This window comes from Diachasmimorpha longicaudata, chromosome 3 (assembly GCF_034640455.1).
Source record: "Diachasmimorpha longicaudata isolate KC_UGA_2023 chromosome 3, iyDiaLong2, whole genome shotgun sequence".
NCBI classification, from domain to species: domain Eukaryota; kingdom Metazoa; phylum Arthropoda; class Insecta; order Hymenoptera; family Braconidae; genus Diachasmimorpha; species Diachasmimorpha longicaudata.
In genome coordinates this window covers 5,817,079-5,836,013 of record NC_087227.1, presented here as the reverse complement: position 1 = coordinate 5,836,013, position 18,935 = coordinate 5,817,079, and the positions used below count along the sequence as shown (strand labels likewise).

The 18,935-nt window shown below is 37.1% G+C and overlaps 4 protein-coding genes across 4 annotated transcripts; 3 read left to right on the top strand and 1 right to left on the bottom strand.

The window, feature by feature from the left end:
- The first annotated feature begins 1,648 nt into the window (after positions 1-1,648).
- LOC135161020 (uncharacterized) lies at positions 1,649-7,027 on the top strand. The gene is made up of 2 exons (XM_064118256.1): positions 1,649-2,067; positions 2,580-7,027. The coding sequence occupies exons 1-2, from the start codon at positions 1,932-1,934 to the stop codon at positions 5,201-5,203; spliced, it is 2,760 nt and encodes a 919-aa protein (XP_063974326.1). The 5' UTR covers positions 1,649-1,931; the 3' UTR covers positions 5,204-7,027.
- On the top strand, positions 6,437-8,356 carry LOC135161031 (ATP synthase subunit gamma, mitochondrial-like). Its single transcript, XM_064118288.1, has 2 exons — positions 6,437-6,939; positions 7,157-8,356. The coding sequence occupies exons 1-2, from the start codon at positions 6,437-6,439 to the stop codon at positions 7,482-7,484; spliced, it is 831 nt and encodes a 276-aa protein (XP_063974358.1). The 3' UTR covers positions 7,485-8,356.
- A 309-nt stretch (positions 8,357-8,665) lies between these two features.
- Positions 8,666-13,907, bottom strand: LOC135161030 (transcription initiation factor IIA subunit 1). Its single transcript, XM_064118287.1, has 6 exons — positions 13,716-13,907; positions 11,555-11,765; positions 10,574-11,079; positions 9,931-10,080; positions 9,578-9,667; positions 8,666-9,292 (listed from the first exon to the last, which is right to left on the bottom strand). Exons 1-6 carry the CDS (start codon positions 13,737-13,739, stop codon positions 9,185-9,187), a joined length of 1,089 nt encoding a protein of 362 aa, XP_063974357.1. The 5' UTR covers positions 13,740-13,907; the 3' UTR covers positions 8,666-9,184.
- Positions 13,908-14,497: 590 nt separating this feature from the next.
- Positions 14,498-18,778, top strand: LOC135161021 (general vesicular transport factor p115). The gene is made up of 4 exons (XM_064118257.1): positions 14,498-14,691; positions 14,896-15,124; positions 15,522-16,685; positions 16,804-18,778. The coding sequence occupies exons 1-4, from the start codon at positions 14,614-14,616 to the stop codon at positions 17,838-17,840; spliced, it is 2,508 nt and encodes an 835-aa protein (XP_063974327.1). The 5' UTR covers positions 14,498-14,613; the 3' UTR covers positions 17,841-18,778.
- The last annotated feature ends 157 nt before the right edge of the window (positions 18,779-18,935 follow it).

The following is an 18,935-nucleotide window of genomic DNA, read 5'->3' as shown; positions in this document are numbered from 1 at the left end:
ATATTCTCGTTAAGATTTTTCTCTCTATGTCCCCTTTTTGCAATATCGTGGTTTAGACAATTAAATTGTCATGAACAACCTCATGTAATCCGATTTCGATAAAACAGTTATTACATTCGTGATCAGTGACCTCGACAATATAGATCCCACTAATGACCCGGACTGGATCAAACGTCTTCTTCAAAATTATCCAGGAAAACTGCAAAATCATTGAACCAATCTGATATAAAATCTAATCAGTCTAAGCCCCATGATGACCCTTCAATTTCGGAATTGATCTCGATCGCATTATTCTCAACGAATAATTTTTTCTTCTTTGCAAACTTGTCTCTCTGCAGAAAATATAATCAATCACGATGTTTATAGGTTTCATTGAATTATCTCGTTACACGCAGCCACTCAACAGCAGCGTAATTAATATCTCTCCCTAAATAACGAATGCATCGGTCCTATGATTTTCATGGGGCAAAATAAAATTGAATAATTCAATCCATTTGGTAATTGCGTATGAATTTAACATAATCCCGACTGTGTTGAATGATTTTGTTATTTTACCCATTCACAATGTAGCCGATTTTATGGCAAATGAGAGACTGGGGAGGTCGTGGCACTGAGGTATCCTTGGTGTGAGCATTACTTATCGATTTGTAGATAATGATGGGGACGAAAACACTTGTTGCCAGAGGGGAATTCAATGCAGTGGGTATTTTTATGTCAATGTTTGACTTTCATTTTCAGGGGTTTGACGGTGTGAATTATTTTCCGAACGTCGAGAAATATAATTTTAATAAAAAAACAGGCAGTACGTCAGAAGCTTGTGACGATAGCGATATGATAATTACCCTTTTTATTTATATACATATACACATATATCTTCCAGAGATTATAGGGGAGATTGCTGACACTTATGGAGCAGATTGAACCGCAAAATTTGGTAGTGGAGGCGCACGAACTACGATGCTGAATGTGACTGTCGGTAAGGCGTTACCACGGATTACGGGACCTTAAATTCGTGAGGTGATTTGCGATTTTTCTGAGGCTCCGGAAATTCTCTAAGTTCGGTTCCTGCGTTTTTCTCGATTTTCCTCGGCTTCTGGGCCTCCCACAGCACAAAGGCCCGTAAAAAATCAACGATATTCACTTTGTGAGCCGATTTGCAATTTTTCTGAGCCTCTGGGAACTCGCTAAGAGAGGTTCCTGCGTTTTTCGCATTTTTCTCGGCTCCTGGGCCTCGTAGCCCAAAAGGGCCCAAATTGGGATCACCCGGTTTTGGGGGATATCTCGGAAAATAGTAGCAGATAACGTAATAAATCCCACGATATGAATATGGAGCATGAAGGATAGGTGAACTAGAGACGCAGATTCCGGGGATCAGGCAATCACGTCATCGCTGATTCTGGTGGGCGAAAATTTTCTTATTAATTAAAAAATTATGTATCCCTTCGTAATAAATATTAAGGGATGAAATGCTCGTTAGTTAGACTCCTTAAGATTCATTAACAAGGGAGAGACAATTTTTTAATAAACAGGTGAATTTTTCGGATCCCTTTGTCTCGGTACAGTCGACGGTGACGCCTTCTATCATCGAGGGTCATTACTAGCGGTAACGTGAGGGCTCAACTTCCGGGATCTGAGCCTCTAGTTTACCCTCTATGACACGACTGTTTCGAGCAGAGATCGTCTGCTCTATGGCGATGTGTAATTCTCAAATAAAACATTTGTGTTTTGATGTTCCCAGAAAAAATAATAATTTGCTACGTTTCTAAGTAAACGGTAGAGTGAACTGAGGTTATGAAAATATAAACATCAAGAAAATCTAAAGTGCCTGCAGTGTTTAGATTATTGAGTTTTGGTTCGTGTACAAAGTTACATGTTTTTCGATTCTACTAGGTTAACCAACGACCGTTGACATTTTGCAAATATTTTTTGAAATGTCGAGAAAACTTTTACTTCGTCAAAGATGTGCATATAAAGGATGTACTGTGGAAGGGAGACGCCGTGGAGATGGCCATCTCTTCAGATTTCCTTCTGATGATAAACGACGCTCGGTCTGGATGACTAATTGTGGTATTTAAATTGTCTTATTCATTAACAAAAAGCGGTTTTTTAAAGGGGTGATTGGTAGCTTTTGGAGGAAACAAAACTTTCGCCATTAAAAAAACATTTGTTCGACAATCAGTGTTGGCAATTTGAAGAGTTTATTTTTTTTTCAATATGCACTTGATCTGGTGGAAGTTCCCAATAATCGATAACTCGTTCATTTTAATTTTCGAAAGATCAGTGGGTTAATCATTTGTTTAAGACCCCACGAAAAAATGTGTTAGCTTCTACGAAATGTAAATTATTGAATTAATGATAGAATTTCCAAAAAGAGTAGAATGATTCACTTGATGTAAAAGCCAACGAATGACAAAAATATCCCTAACAAAGGAGTCACATGATTCGAAAGGGAAGATGAACACAGACAACAATTCACTCCCCGAATGGTGTTCAAAGATCTGCATTATATTTATAATTAAATCCTTGATCGTTAGTGTACCATGGCAATTGACTTTTTTTGTATTGTTATGTCCTTCCAGCCAATCCCCGGCTCTACAAATTGACAAAGAAGACAGTACTTCATTATGGACTGTGCAAACAACATTTTCCTAACAGTGCATTCACAAATACTGATCAAGAAGCATTGAACTGGAATGCAGTACCCCATCCATATGTTGAGGAACCGCCGTCTCCAATGGAAGTTGTAACGAAAGAGGATTCTTCAAATAGAAACGAGCCAACCCAATGCTCCCTAAGCGAAGCAGAACCCCAACTTCAAACAACAGTCTCCAACGATCAATCAAAATCGTCGATGACCCAATCCCTTCCCTTTAATCCCCTGTATTCCAAATTACTCGACGAAAACGACGACCTGAAGAACGACATCACGCGATTAAAAATTGCGAACAAAAAATTACGAGGGGAGAATGACAAACTTTTTACAAAATCAGAAGAACGTTCATCAAAAATCCGAAGTTTGCAATATCATCTCAAACAAACTTCAAAAATAACAGCACGAGCTGTGGCTAATGTCACGATTGACGACATATTGAGAAATCATGATCCACCACTTCATCATACCGCTGAGACAATGGTGAGACTGCAATTTCACAAGACAAACACTCCGTATAATCAAGAAGAACAAGAATTGACAAAACAAATTCAATATCATGCACCTTCAGCTTATTCACGTATGCGAAGAGCTGGTTGTGTACTTCCAGGTGCAAGTACAGTTCGTTCCTGGGTATCGCAGTACGAAATTATTCCTGGTTTTTGTCAAGGAATGTTCGAGCAGTTAAAGCAGAAAATGTCAATTTTAGATCCCTTAGATCGATATTGCTCACTAGCCTGGGACGAAATGCCGATTAAAAGCACCGAGGAATATTCATCAAAACTCGATTTGATCGAAGGACTGGTAGATCTTGGGCCATTGGGTCGAAGGTACGAGAGAGCAGAGAATGCATTTTTCTTCAATCTAACCAGTCTAAACTCTACAGAGAAATGGCGGCAGCCCATTGCGTATTTCCTATCTGGAAATGGGGGAATGACTCCAGAAGATATTCATTTACTCTTACAAGATTGTCTACAACGTCTAGAAGAAGCTGATGTGAAAGTAAAATTATTGGTGTCCAATCCGAATCCTCAGAATCAACATCTATACGAAAATATCCTGGAGATTAATTACGACGAAGCAACGGTGAATATAAATGAAAAAGTCTATTTCATTGCTTTTGATTTTCCAAATCTGATAAAACAAGTCGTTGTGGCACTGAGAGAGTACGGGACAATTTGGCAAAATAATAGGATTATTGCTTCGTGGAGTGACTTCGCTGCAACACATACGTTTGACAAGAAATTCGCCGCATCCAGCCTCCTGGGTCATATTTCGGATCTTCAGTTTTCTCTGAATTCCCTCCAGGGGATCCCAGCAAAACGTACTTTTCAAATTTTGGGAAATCGGTATGCACAGGCCATCAACTCCTGGGGTAGTTCCCTTCAAAGTTCATCAGAATCCAATGGAGCTTCGTCTACTTGGGAAGAGACCGCTGAATTTGCGGAAAAAATGAATGATATCATCGACGCATGTTATTCAACAGATTTACTCGATAAAAATCCCAATAGAATGCCATTGTCCCCAGATAATCCTCACATAGAGGAGCAGATTCTGGACTTGATTGAGTGGAGTTGCACGTGGCAAATTGCTAACAAGTCCGGGTACACAGCTCTCCCTTGTTTCCAAGGACTAAATCTGACTGGAAAGGCCTTCCTGAACGTCTACAAAAACCTCTCCCAGAAATGGTCAGAATTCAAATTTTTCACATCACGTGGCAATTTAGATGGGACTGAGCATTGGTTCAGTCTTATTCGAGCTCGGAACGGAATTTCGCAGAATCTAACGGCTAAAATGGTACGAATTTCCACGAGACATATCCTTTCCATGGGGTACGCTCGTAGTGCTCATAGTAAGACTGTCTCGTGTGACGACAACGATTTTCTTGTGGCGTCAAAGCCCTCACGAATATCATTAGTATTTGATAATCCAGCGATCCCAATGAGAGTCCCCAGTGAGATAAATCTCGAGGAAAGTAGTATGGAGAGCGAGATGTTGGAAGTGCTGGACATTATTCGTGAGATTGAACAACAGGACAATAACCATTCACTTGTTAATTCACAAGAAAAAGGTCCCACGTCACTTGATGGAACGAATGCTATGGCATTCTTAGCACGTTATGCGGCTTTCAGAGGTGTGAGTAAATGTCAAACGTGTAAAAAAGACATGTGTAAGTCAATTTCCGATGATAGTTCTATCGAAAACATCGATGTTGATCGGACAAATGTTAATAAAGCTACTCGTCCCGACTGGTTTGCCAAATTGATTGAGCTGCAATTGCAAGCTTTTGATCAAATTTGGAGGAAACACTGGGGCTCAGCATCAATCCATCGCAATATCACTGCCAATTTAAAAGGAGCTCTTCAGCTATCGACTCCTGATTGGTTTATCGAGAACCTTAATTGCTACTCTCATCGACTGACAGCTTTAAAATTTTTGGTGAAAGTGAAAATCTTGTCCAGAATGAGATTGAATAATCAGGAAGCACTGAGAGAGCAAATTAAATGTTATAATCATAATAAGAGAGTGCAGAAGAAAGTCACTCGTCAGTGAAGTTTATGGATGCCGTCTGTATTTTTTATTGTCAGTCTTTGACCGACTGAATGCGCTGTTTTAAATATGTTCAGTGGATTATGTTTTACGAAGGGGAAAAAAGCAAATTTTAATTTGTAATTGCAACGAAAATGTTGATTTTTTCATAAGACATTGTGCTAAGGTTTGATTTTTTATGTTTTTTCTTAAAAAACCAACAGGAAATGTGATAGTGTTCGATAATTTTGAAATTCATTCAAAGAGTAGAACCACTTTAATGAGATTTCATCAATTACTTGTTTCTAATTCTCTTTATGAATCGCTCAATTTGTAATGATATAAACTACAAATCTTAAATCATATAAATCCTTTGAAATTGGTAGTTCTAGTGACGGATTTGTACACATCATAATGTCCAAGACACCTCACTTATGTCCTTCATGTTGAGAAGGATATTTATTGCGTGAATTCTCTGATGTTACGATTGTTATGTTAAATTTTATAACTTTATATTTTTCATAGTCCTGATGAGGGTCAAGACAGGCTTGCAATTTTGAAATTGCTGAGTTTCTATGTCAGGATGTGTAATGTTAACCACAGGAGTTCGTCGAAGAGAGAGTGGTTCTAACATGTATCGAATGTATATATGTATATACATGTGTATATATTGTCAGTAGTTTTTCAAAGATAGCGGAAAACATTCGTGTGAATGAATCTAACTGTAAGATGTAAAATATTTTTCCACATAACATCCTGACAAAGACATATGGAAACTTCTCATTAAGAACTGGTAGAATCTACCTTGTGATAAAAATTCAAAGTTTATATTCATTTTTTAATCGTCCGGTCGCTAGCATTTGAAAAATTAACAGAATAAAAAATGATTATAGAATTAGTTAAACCAAAAAAGTACAGAAAACTCAGTAATGATTATTTTACATGTGCGAGTTTAAAAATTCAATTAAATTGTTAAGTCGTGTTTCTTCGTCATCATTCAAGATAATTTAGAAATATAATTTTAGGATTCAATTTCGTTTCTTTTATGGTTTAATTGAACGCATCACTAATTATAAACATGAATTATCAATTATGTTCTTAATTCTTTATTTCCATTCGAAGCTACCTGCAGCAGAAAAAAATGGACTATTACCATAAAAATTAAATTCTACTCATGTTGACGTGAAACAAGAATTAATTTTTCAAAACAAAAAAGTATCGCCGAGCGATATAACACTCCAGGTGAAGTTACACACAATGTCTTCATTAAAAGTTATAAAGAATCGTATAAAATCCGTGGAGAACACAAGAAAAATTTCTAAAACAATGAGATTGGTGTCAGCAGCAAAATATGCAAAGGCAGAACGTGAATTATTAACCTCCAGACCATTTGGCAACAGTCCCCAGTATTTTATCGAGACCGTTGGTCTCACTTTGGACCCTAAACCAGACTCCAGGTTGGTCCTAGCCGTCACTGGAGACCGAGGACTATGTGGAGCCATTCATTCGGGTGTTGCGAGGGCAGTTCACATGTCAATTGAGTCCTTAAAAGTGGACACGAACCCGCTGACCAAGTTAATCTGCATTGGCGAAAAGTCTAGGGTTATTTTATCCCGAGTTTACGCCAAAAAAATCCTCTGGATAGCCTCGGAAATCGGAAAAAAACCCTCGACGTTCATTGATGCAAGCCGAATAGCCCAGATGATACTGAAGTCTATGGCGGATTACCAATTCTCGCAGATACAAGTTTATTATAACAAGTTAATTGACATACAGATACCATAATTTTGTGAGGATGAAAATAAATTGGAGATGAATGAATAAATTAGGAAATCATTGTTTTATCAATCCATAATAACCCAAATTATTCCTCTTCTCCTAATTCATTATCACAGTGGTAAAATGAGATAAGTTATATCATCTCGCTTTACCCCTTCGTCGCTGAATTATAATATAATATTACTTCTCTTCAATTAGATTGATCAGTCCAAGTGTATATACAGTCTCTACGTTGAACCTCTTTGATCGTTCAGCAATTGCATCGGCCCCAAAAATTGCTCTTTATGACGCCCTAGATGACAATATCGTGGACTGTTGGATCGAATTTTCAATAGCAGCAATGATATATCTCGTCTTGAAGGAGGGATCAGTGGCTGAGCAGGCAGCACGCATGACAGCAATGGAGAATGCATCTAAAAATGCATCCGAAATGATAAAACAACTGCAGTTGGAGTACAATAGAACGAGACAGGCTGTTATCACTGGAGAACTCATTGAAATTATTTCCGGGGCCAGTGCCATTTAATAAATTTATTAAAATAGTTATCCTCTCTCTCTCACGTATGAAAGGATAGTACATGGCCCTCAATCAATAATTATTTAGCTAATGCACTCACTGTTGAATCAATTGATTAATCATTATTAATTTCGTTATTGAATAAACATTGAATTGTCGACTAAAAATGAAAAAGGTTTCATGTTTTGCACATGATGTTTTTGTGTTCCGGAAGAACGGATTTTTATTAGACAATTTATGACAACTGATCAATAATTATTGCTCGAGACTTGATTATTTTTATGACAACATTGTAAGACACATGTATTTCTTAAAGCTCTCGCGTAATTATATAAAAATTGCTAATTGAAGTTGGTTTTTTTCTCAACGAATTACTGGGATTAGTATTCAATTTTCCATTAGTTTTTTTTTTGGCTTAATGTCTTCTTTTATATTTCTAGAAATTATTTACAGTAATGCAGTTTAGGCACCAATAATCCCGCTGCTTACATAGATATTTGGCCTTGTTTTTCCTTGAATCGATCAAGGCTCGACACTGTTTGAGAACATCCGGGAGGTGTCCGGTGAATGGAGTTGCACTTAGTTGTAGTGGTAAAAAGTTGGAAATTTTTGAAAGACCAATTCTGTGAATGTAAAACTTAGAGAAGAACAGAACCCCCTTATCTATACGAATTATTGAAACTGTGGTGTCTCTTAAAATTATTAATTTGTATTTATAGAATAATTTTATGGGCTCAATCATTGCATCATCAAGACATTTAAGTATTTTGACAATTAAATAATAGAAAATACTGTTCTAATAATTGATATAGATACCAGAAGTTCCCTTTCCTCTTGATATATTGAGTTTTTATGAATTTTATGGAGAAATATCAGAAAGATTTTCCTTTCAGCTCGGTAATAGGTCATTTTAGGAGAAAGGGATCTGTCCCATAAGAAATATCATATCGAATGATCTTTGCACACCCAATTATCCCTAAAGCCATTCATTACCGAGTGAAAATACAGACAGATAATTTCACATGTACCTTATACAATTGAATTATACTTCTCAAAAATTCCACCACTTCGCAATACAATTGTAACTTTTCTTATAACCTCTACGCAGTTATTTTCATTACGCCATATTTTCCCATCCTCTATTTCACACACGTGTACTATGTTCATGCCCGAGTAACTTCAGTAAGATGAAAAAAAAAAAAAATTATCGTCTCCGTCAAACAAGCGATGCATTCTTGTATCACATCAGATGCATAAAAAAAAAATCGGCTACCAGGAGAAACATTCTCAACATTTGCAAGAAACAACGTAAATTAAATGAAACAAAAACATAATGTTGCAGCTGGTGCTTAGCCATCCTGCGAGGAACGAAGTCACCCCCTAAAATCCACCACCTAATCCATTTTCCTATTCATTTTCTATAAATTAATAAAAAAAACCTCAGACGATCACGAACATTACAGTGGTTCGTTTATTTATGTGTCTCATGTGAACGTGTCGTTTTTTTCAATAATTTCTTTCTTCTCAAAAAATGCGTTTGTTTTTACCTTTCACACTGTCGAAATATATCAGCCAAACTCCGCGTGATATGCTAGAATTAGACCCCTCTATCGACAACGAAAAAATGTCCGGAGATGACCGGTTTTTTTTTTCATTTATTTAAAGTATCTTAGTTATTTTACGAATTTTAATTACTCTGGAGAACGATTTCACCATTCAGCGTCACCATTGGCTTTTTGGAAAACATAATCCTTACCACTCAAACTCATGATTCCATCTTTGAGGTAGAATTTCCATTTATTTCTACTCCTTGTTATCTAAAAACAAAGTTTGTGGTTAAAAAATTAGCACATGTGTGGAGGCTTATTCATCATAATCTGTTGTCATAATAACCCGTCATTTTGTAAGCGTATTTTGACTTTTCAACAAAAAATAAATGGACCTACAGGGGATGAAAACTCGACAGATGAACCAGAAACTCAAATTCACTACATAAAAAATTTTGAATTATTTAATTCGTCCAATGCTTAATAAATAATTTTTTTATTCTAAATATTTTTCCACATCAAGACTGACTAACTGTTTGATTAATTGTTACTGACCTTGTCGTACTGGCACACCACTACATTATCCGTGTCGAACAAATCAGAGAGATCGTCATCCGTAACGTCGTCTTCTGAATTGAGTGGCTCCTATGAAAATATTGAAGAAATAAAATAAGGCTATGAGAATACGGGAAAGCCTCAGCTAATAATTGAACATACATTGAGTAAACAATGTGTGAATGTTGACGAGATATTTTTGTCAATAGAGCCACAGCAATATTTTCTAAATTCAATACAAAGTCGTTTGCTTCGATTATTGCAATCTATTTCTTTTAATTGTATTAACATAACACAAGATTTAGAAAAAAATTGCCAGGTTGGTTTTCACAAAATGGAAGAAATTGAATTACCTCTTCACGGGCACCAGCATCGTCGTCTTCCTCGGCGTCCTTGTCATCATCCAAGTCATCATCGTCGTCATTGTCATCTTCTTCGTCCTCTTCGTCGTCGTCCGACGTGTCCACCTGAGGTCCATCCAACTGAGCAATATTCCCCTGAGTCTAGAATATCATGATTCACATCACATTAGATTATTCATTAGTTTATGTATGAAATGAATCGTAATATGGTTATTGAGAGAAGGGATTCTTGGAACCGTCATCTGGACGTTGAGCTTTTTTCCATTAAAATCGCCATCTCTACTAAATCGAAAGAAAGAATCTCATGTGGAAACTACTGAATTAGTCAATTTATTAGTAATAATAACTCTATGCGGTTATTTCCAAAATATACTGATCCATTTAGGGTCGTGCACATGAAAATGGCCCAGTACTTGTCCCCGGTATTTTAATACCAGCCAGGACTCTCTAAACCGACAAAAATCAGGAGGAAGCAGTGCTCGTTAAATCGGAGATAATAAAAAAAAATAGAATTTTTAGCCTTTTAAATTTATTGATGAGTTTGTACTGAACTCAAAAATGAAATAGAATCAACCGATTACTCCATAAAAGTTCAAAAATAACCTTCTAACCAAAATTTTAAATTAAAACTCACCTGGTTCTGCACAGGTAGATTCTGCACATTATTAGACCCCTGAATAACTTGCAATGGTTGATTCATATCCATAGGTGCAAGTGTAGCCTGTCCTTGAAGAGTCTTATCAACATGTTGCTGTAGCAATTGTGATGCCACATCCATAGGAAAACCCATGGCCGCAGTGATAACCGGCCCAGTGAGAATTGTATGCAACTGATTACTCTGAATAGCTGATGCTGGCACTTGAATCGTCAGAATTTTCGGTTTTCCATCACCAGTTGCTGGATTACCAGGAAGGGTTATCTGAATGGGAACTGGACGATCGAACAACGCTGTTGGTGTGGTTATCACTTGTTGAGCTGGTGGAGTTGGTTGAACACTTTGATGCTGTGGAGCAGCTGCACGAATTGGCTGGGGAGCTGGGACTTGTTGATGCTGTTGATTCTGCTGTTGAGATTGTGCTTGGTTTGCTGCTGCTGCTGCTGATGTTTGTTGTTGAGCGAAGTGATTCCCAATATTTGCAGCTGAGAAATTCATTGTAATAATTGAGTACAAAAAAATTAATCAATGAGGACAACAGGCAGTCTCATTAAAAAAAGCTTTTGCCAAGGAATTATCTTTTTGGGAGAACAATAGATTTTTTTTAGGAAGACCTTTTGCATATTTTACATCACTATTGCACCCCAACTAGTCGATTTCTAGATATCACAATTGTAGTTAATTATAGGATCATTTTACTATAAATAAAATTAAGAGTAGCTTTTATGTTGAATGTCTTAAAATTTGACATTAATCTGCATTTTTTTTTAGAATAATTCAATATCATTGGAGTATTTGGAGATGGATTTGGAGGATATACTGATCTCCATTCCTCCACTGTAAGCCTTGGTAAAAGTTATTGCTTTAGAACGGAAGTAAACAGTGATTACCTCCTGCGCAATCTCCTATCAACCACTTTTCAATATTTTTTTTTATCACAGTATATAAATGTTCCAGTACCTTTACTAGCAGTTGTATTTTTAGGTGTAGGCATTTGCGGTGGTTGTGGCTCAAGAGGCTCTGGATTAACCTCCACAGCTTTTGTTTGCATCAACTTCTGTTCCCATATTTGCTTCAGTTCTAAAAGCACTTGCTCATCAACTCCCTCGTCTAAAAATGAATCTCGTACTCCCGCAATGACATCTTCTATCACAGTGTTGTAGAGTTTCAACTGTAAAAGTCAATAAACACGGGCTGAGTTGATGTTTTTTTTGTTAAACGATTATCGTCTTGAATTCCAAAACATGTATGAGTCTTATTTTGAGAGTTTTTGGCTGGCCTTTCAAATCATCGGGCAAATGTGAAAATTATTGGATTATTACAGTTAATGTTAATTGGCAAACGAGTGTTCAGTCTCCTGGAGAAATCCATCAACATTATTTTGAAAATACACTTAAATACCTTGACAGTCAATGTTCATTCTTGATTGCTCCCCTGAAGTCACTCACTAGCAATATCGTTCAGTGAAAATATTTCAATAGAGTGATTATCTCGCTAATGAGTGGCTTCGGGGGAAAATACCAAAGTACATTTTTCGTACGATTTTTTTTCATCTATGGAGTCAGTATTTTCTTATTGTTATTATTACTCATGAGTCAATGAACAGAGGATTATTGACAAACGTTTGGATGCATTGATAAGTTATTTGCAAATAGTAATAAGATTATATTTTACTTTAGTTTTGCTTTTGTGAACCTTCATTAAATGTTTGTCCTCAATTATTCGTAAAAAGTAAACTATTAGCTCTGGAAGATGCCCTATTTTCGAGAAATATCAGTAGTTTATGGTGGGGCCTGCTGATAATTTCGACAATCCCTTAACCCTATAGCAACTGAACTATTCCCCCTACCCATAAATCTGTCCCTATACTGGAAAAAAATTATTGCTGTCAAATCTTCCGATATTCAAATGTGAATTGCTTCAGTATTCCATCACTCAAGTCGTTATCAGACAAGCCTGATTAGATTTCCATTCTGACAATCATTTTGTTCTAGAAAATGCCAATGTTACACATGACCTTCGGTGATTATCCATTTTTGTCATAAATTATTTTATTTCCGATAGATAATTGTGTAGATTATCATTCGATAATAACTACGTTCTTTTGGATTTACATAATCTAAAAATATCTTGAATGCATCTCCAACTAATTCCGGTTTTACATAGCCCTGCGTTCTCAAAAAATTGTGATTGTGAAATTAAGAAAAGTACAAATTAAAAACAATTAACTTATTTCTTCATCTTGTCGGGAAATGTTCGCTGAGATCAATTGAAACATTTTCTTTTTCGATTGTACAGTAGTTACAAAATTATTATGCGTTACAATATAAACGAAATATTGTAAGTTTCGATCACAATTTTCAGGGCATCTTGTGTGATATAAAATCTGTACATTGCAAATTATTCTATCCACTGACGGAAAAACCATCGAGATAACATTTCAAAGATAATCCACCCGAGCATTAATGCTTATAATTATTAAATAAATTTACTTAAAGTTACAATTGACATGATCGTTTCCTAGAGCAACATGATCGTCATAAATGTAATATACTGGCAATTATGTGAATATGACTCGACTTGAGAATCCATCCACATATTTTTTTGACGAAAATAATTTATTTCCAGTGTAAATGTCCTCGACGAGGATAATCTTCGAGACTGAATGTCTACATTGTAAAAATACAAGTTGACAAATGAACAATATTCCCTCAATAATGATAAAAAATATATACATCAGATGCCAAAAGTCAAGCAGTATAACATAAATAAATTTTCTAATCATTTAGAATGATTTTACATCATAATCTTAAGAATAAATATTGAAGGACAATTGCATTGAGATAAAGGAATTCGGTGGCAAGAGATAAGTCACCTTAATGACCGATGAATAGTCAACAATGTGTCTATTGTTAATACCAGAAGGAAGATAGCACTCTGGTTTTTTTATCTTCAGATTTTTTTACAGCCAGGGAAAACCATGATTGGGTATCGGCATCGGGTGTCACATATTTTTTTTTTCTCTTAACGTACGTCGAAAAATCGTAGATTTAACGTTCCACGGAGGGGGGGAATGACCTGCATGATGTGCATTAGTTATTATTTTCATGGCTTTACTCACCACACTTGTTTGGCTAAGGGCCATTGCCGGATAATTAGTATTGTCAATCAATCGTGAGAACAATACCAATTAATCGTGTACAATGGATGTTAGCCACACGTAAACCGAACTACTGCTGCGTCGCTCCTGGTCTTTTATACTTTCTCAACAGCTCTCATTCCACTGCTGGCACCGGACACACACTAAATCGGGTCAGGGAAGGTTTCCATGGACGAGATTCGGCGATAAAACGGATGTTTCGGGCGCCATCTGCAGGCTCCAGCGCGGGAGTTATTTGAATCATTCTACGTCTGAGGATGGGCGTTTATATTGTTATGAAAATATTGCACCTTCACTGAGGGAAAATCATTTTGTTTATTTATAAAGAGGGAAAACATTTGACATTTATCAAGGAGTTACTGACAATATTTTCTCATTTGTGCGTCGTGCGCCTTTTTTTATAAATTTTTGGTACAGTTTTGTGAATTTTTCCAAAAGTTTAGAAATTTATAAAATGCAATTTAATTAAAAATAAATTTAATAATTACTTTTGAATAGAGTTATGAGTTTTCACACCTCAATATTTGGTTAATGACCCAGGCACATGAGTAATTACTATTCCTAATTATTTTTACCTGATAAGAAGCCCATATTACGTCCAAATTGAAGATCTTTGACAAGTTTTAATAAATTTTTCTCAAACATTGGGCCAATGAATGGTATTCTGTAAATTTTCAATTCTCACCGTTCAAAATTCATCGGGTTCCCGCGCATTGGCCTTTCACTTCCGTCGCCGACGAAAGTCATCGGTGGTTCAAGCTCCCTGCCACCGTGGACGTCAGGCAAGATGTGTTCAGAAGTTGAAATAACATAAAAACTGTTATGATTTAAATATCAATTGAGTGAAAATCATAAAAATATGGAGTACTTCAAAAGTGGTTTAAAATCGGTTCTAGGGAGCCCGGACCCTGACACACAGCCCACGGGAGCAGACACGGTGAGGTTTTGGTTGATAAAAGAATGTTTACAGTCATAACCAAATGCTACGTTGACAGTAAAACCTATGTTTTGGACCATATTATTCAATAATTTTGTCCACGTCAATTTTTTCCGCAAACGCTAGACACAAATGAAGACTTTGTTTGGAGGGTGTAAGTTCAGATTGACCAGGATTTCACTCACTCCATTAACTATTTGACAGGTTGAAAGACTAGTGGATAGACTACAATCCTCCAGTCTCCTGGATGACAGGAGAGATGCCTGTCGAGCCCTGAAAGCTCTCTCACGAGCTTACAGAGTTGAAGTGGGAGCCCAGGGAATGGACACCCTTAGACAAGTCTTAGAAATGGACAGAACAGACTGTGAGATTGTTGGAGTTGCTCTTGATACGTTGTGCAACATCACGAGTCCAGAAACATTCGATGAAGAGGGTAAATAGAAGGGAAAAAATTTAAATTTGTTGTAGTACATTTTCAGAAAATTTTAATAAATAGAAGAGACAAATTTTCAGAAAGGTTTTTCTGTCAATTTCATCTCAACTCCATAGATTCTAAAATATTGATCAGGAATCTAGATAAAACGTGAATAGATCTTTGGTTCCATAACACCTCATTAATTAATTATATTCTTAAAAATATAAAACGCATTGAAAAGTTGTTTAGTTAAATCAAGACACTCGTTGTTTACAAAATTTCAAGAGAAATCAATTGTTTCCTTGTATCCAAGAGAAGGACAAACAGAAACGAGTGGTCTATTGACCGAGACCGTAGACCGAGCGGTCCATTGACCACTTCGAGATGTTTATAAAAACAAAGTTGTTCATTCCAGTTGACAAACACGGTCCGAACTCAAAAATTGGTGAGCAATTTACTGAGATCTTCATAAAGCAACAAGACAGCGTACCCCTGGTCTTATCATCCCTCGAAGACTTTGATTTCCGGGTACGATGGCCAGCTCTGAAATTGCTGACCCACCTCCTTTCAAATCGTCCAAAAGACATTCAAGAAATCATTCTCGTTAGCAGAATGGGCGTTTCCCGTTTGATGGACCTCTTGATCGACACACGCGAGGTCATACGTAATGATGCCCTACTCCTCCTGATCCAATTGACAAAGGGAAATGCGAATATACAAAAAATTGTGGCATTTGAAAATGCCTTCGATCGTATTTTCGATGTAATAGCTCAAGAGGGTGGCGTGGAGGGTGGTATTGTCGTCGAGGACTGTCTTCTGCTGATGCTCAACCTAATTCGCAACAATGTCAGCAATCAAAATTTTTTCAAAGAGGGCAGCTATATCCAAAGATTGACTCCCATGTTCCAACTTCCCCCAGACGCCGAGGACACATCCTTGTCGGGTTGGAGTCCCCAAAAAGTGGCCAATGTCCATTGTATGGTACACGTAGTTCGGGCTCTGGTAGCCCCGAGCAATCAGACCCAAATGGTATCAGCCTGCCAGAAGATAATGCACTATTGTGGCCTTCTCCAGGCTCTCTGCGACATACTGATGGCCTCTGGAGTACCTGCAGATGTCCTGACAGAAACAATAAATGCAGTGGCCGAAGTAATCCGTGGAAATATTACGAATCAGGAGTTTCTAGCTGGTGTAATGGCGCCTTGTAGCCCTCCACGACCAGCCATTGTCGTTCTCCTGATGTCAATGGTCAACGAGAAGCAGCCATTTGTCCTCAGATGTGCAGTTCTTTACTGTTTTCAATGTTTTTTGTACAAAAACGAAGTGGGACAAACACAGCTGGTGCAGACTTTGCTGCCCCAGACCAATGAGCTGCCTTCACTGACCACAGGTCAACTGTTGTGCGGAGGCTTATTCTCACCCGATCCCTTGTCAAATTGGTTCTCAGCTGTTGCTCTTTCTCATGCACTGATCGATAATCTTAGCCAGAAAGAGCAGTTGTTGAGGGTTCTGTTGGCTACAAATATTGGAAAGCCACCAGTGACTCTTCTGCAACAGTGTGTGATGTTACTTCAACAAGGTAATTGATTCGAGGATATTGATCATGAAGTAAAATGTAAAAAAGACGTTTCAAGATAGCAAAAATCGGGTCGTCATTGAGACAAATGTAAATATACATTTATTATTCTTAATTGCAGGTAACAAACCCCAATGCAAACTAGGATTACTCATCCTTCTCTGCAGATGGACTTCATACTGTCCTGCAGCTGTTAAAAAATTCCTAGCTATTGATTCATCAATAGCTTACCTCACAGCTTTATTATCCTCCCACGAGAATAATGAAGATCTCCAGGAAATATTGATCCAGAGCATGTGCGCATTGTTAATAGGCATTTGTGTACATTTCAATGAAGACGATGTTCCCAATTACACTAAGGAGAAATTATGTGCACTGATAGAAAATAGAATTGGCCTTGAGAGATTTCAAGACGCCATTAGTGGTATTTCGAGACACGAAATTTATTCAAGAACTCTTAAACATCCTCAGCCATCAGCCAGAACCTCAGCAGATTTGCTGCTGGATCATGATTTCTGCAGGCTCCTCAAGAGGATCGAAGGTACCATTTTGGAGACCGTATTAAAAGGATCACATTCCAGTAAGGATTTAGTTACAAGTCTCTCATCAGCTGATTCTGCCCTGGTTTCGCAGTACAAGGACGTGATCAGGGAACAAGATGTGCAAATACAGAATTTAAAGATACAAAATGGTGTTGTTATGAGAGAGAAGGAGGAGTTAGAGGAGAGGGTGACGGAGTTGGAGGCAGAAGTGGGAAATCTTAAGGACCAGAATTTAGTTCTTCGAGCTGCGCAGATTGATTCGGGAGAAAATGGGCGAAGTGGGAGAGGATTGACGAACCATACGGAGGACGAGGTGAAAAAATACAGTGCGATTGTCAAGGAGCTAGAGGAGAGACTTGCAAATTATGTTTTGAAGGTTAAAGAGTATGAGGGAAGTGGTGAGAGGCTTAGAGAGATGGAAAAGGTGCTGACGGAGAGGACTGAAGAGCTGGAGAAGGTGAAAAAGGATCAAGATGATTTGCTGGAGTTGCTGGCCGATCAGGATAACAAAATCAGTGTTTTTAAGGAGAGGCTCGTTGCTCTTGGAGAGAAAATCGAGTCTGAAGAGAGCTCGGGGGAGAATGATACTGATGAACAACCGGAATCCAGTAATTAAAGAGATCGAGAACCATCTGCACAAATTAATTAGTTGAATAGTAATAGGAGTCTTCGATGTAGCAGTGAAGTGATTTGATGCAGCGACTTTTCAAAAGTTCTTGAGTAAATGGGGGTTTAGGATAAAATATCAAAAGGAAATGTTTGCCGAGGGTGAAATATCAACTTGATTTTACCCTCGGGGGATTCCCTATGTACTACGATTTTTCATTGTGAAATACTTCGTCAGTGTTTATAGACAGAAATAATTTCGTGATGCGTTGGAGGCAGAAAATTGTAATCGTTGGGTACTTGGTACATGAAGACAAATCAGCAAAATGTTGTACATTGAAATGGGCGTAAAGTCCATTAATACCGCACGATATCAAGTATATTTTTCTCAACAGAGAATTTGCACTTTTAAGTAATATTTGATTGACAAGATTCATATGATGGAAGATTAAAATCGAGAGATGAATGTACAATATAATAGAATGTCGATTAAGAATGAATGTTTTTAAAAAATAAAATTATGTTTTGTTGAACAAAAAATTCTTCACTCATCTTTTTTAACATTCTACACGTGATGATGTACATAATGAAGAGACGGGACCGTCAAAATCGTCGAAGACACAGCTGGAAAACGACTTGTGACAAAACCCACTACATACAATCTAATTTTTCTGCCTCCCGCATATTGAAATATTTTTATTACCTATAAATACACAGAAACTACCCCAATAGATGAGAAAAAGTTCCTTTAACTGGTTAAAAAACATCAAATTTATCTCTAAAAGTTACCAACCCTTTGAAAGGCTAATCTTAATATGGAATTGGGGAGAAATTATGTACCTTGATGTCTTTTGACTGTTTTTCCAATGTCTCCATTACCGAAATGACCAAAAATAATAAAAAAAAATGCGACACTGCTGCAGAAATAAATTTTAAATGTTTTAAACCGATATATAAAGTTAGTTCTTTTCCTTATTATTATGTTTACGTAAAACCATAATTCAAATACAACCGGCTACATTGAAAACGACAAAACAAATAGGCGGCGATGCATGGAATTATTATCACAGTTCAGGAATGTACAGTCCAAGGTCAGAAAGGTCCG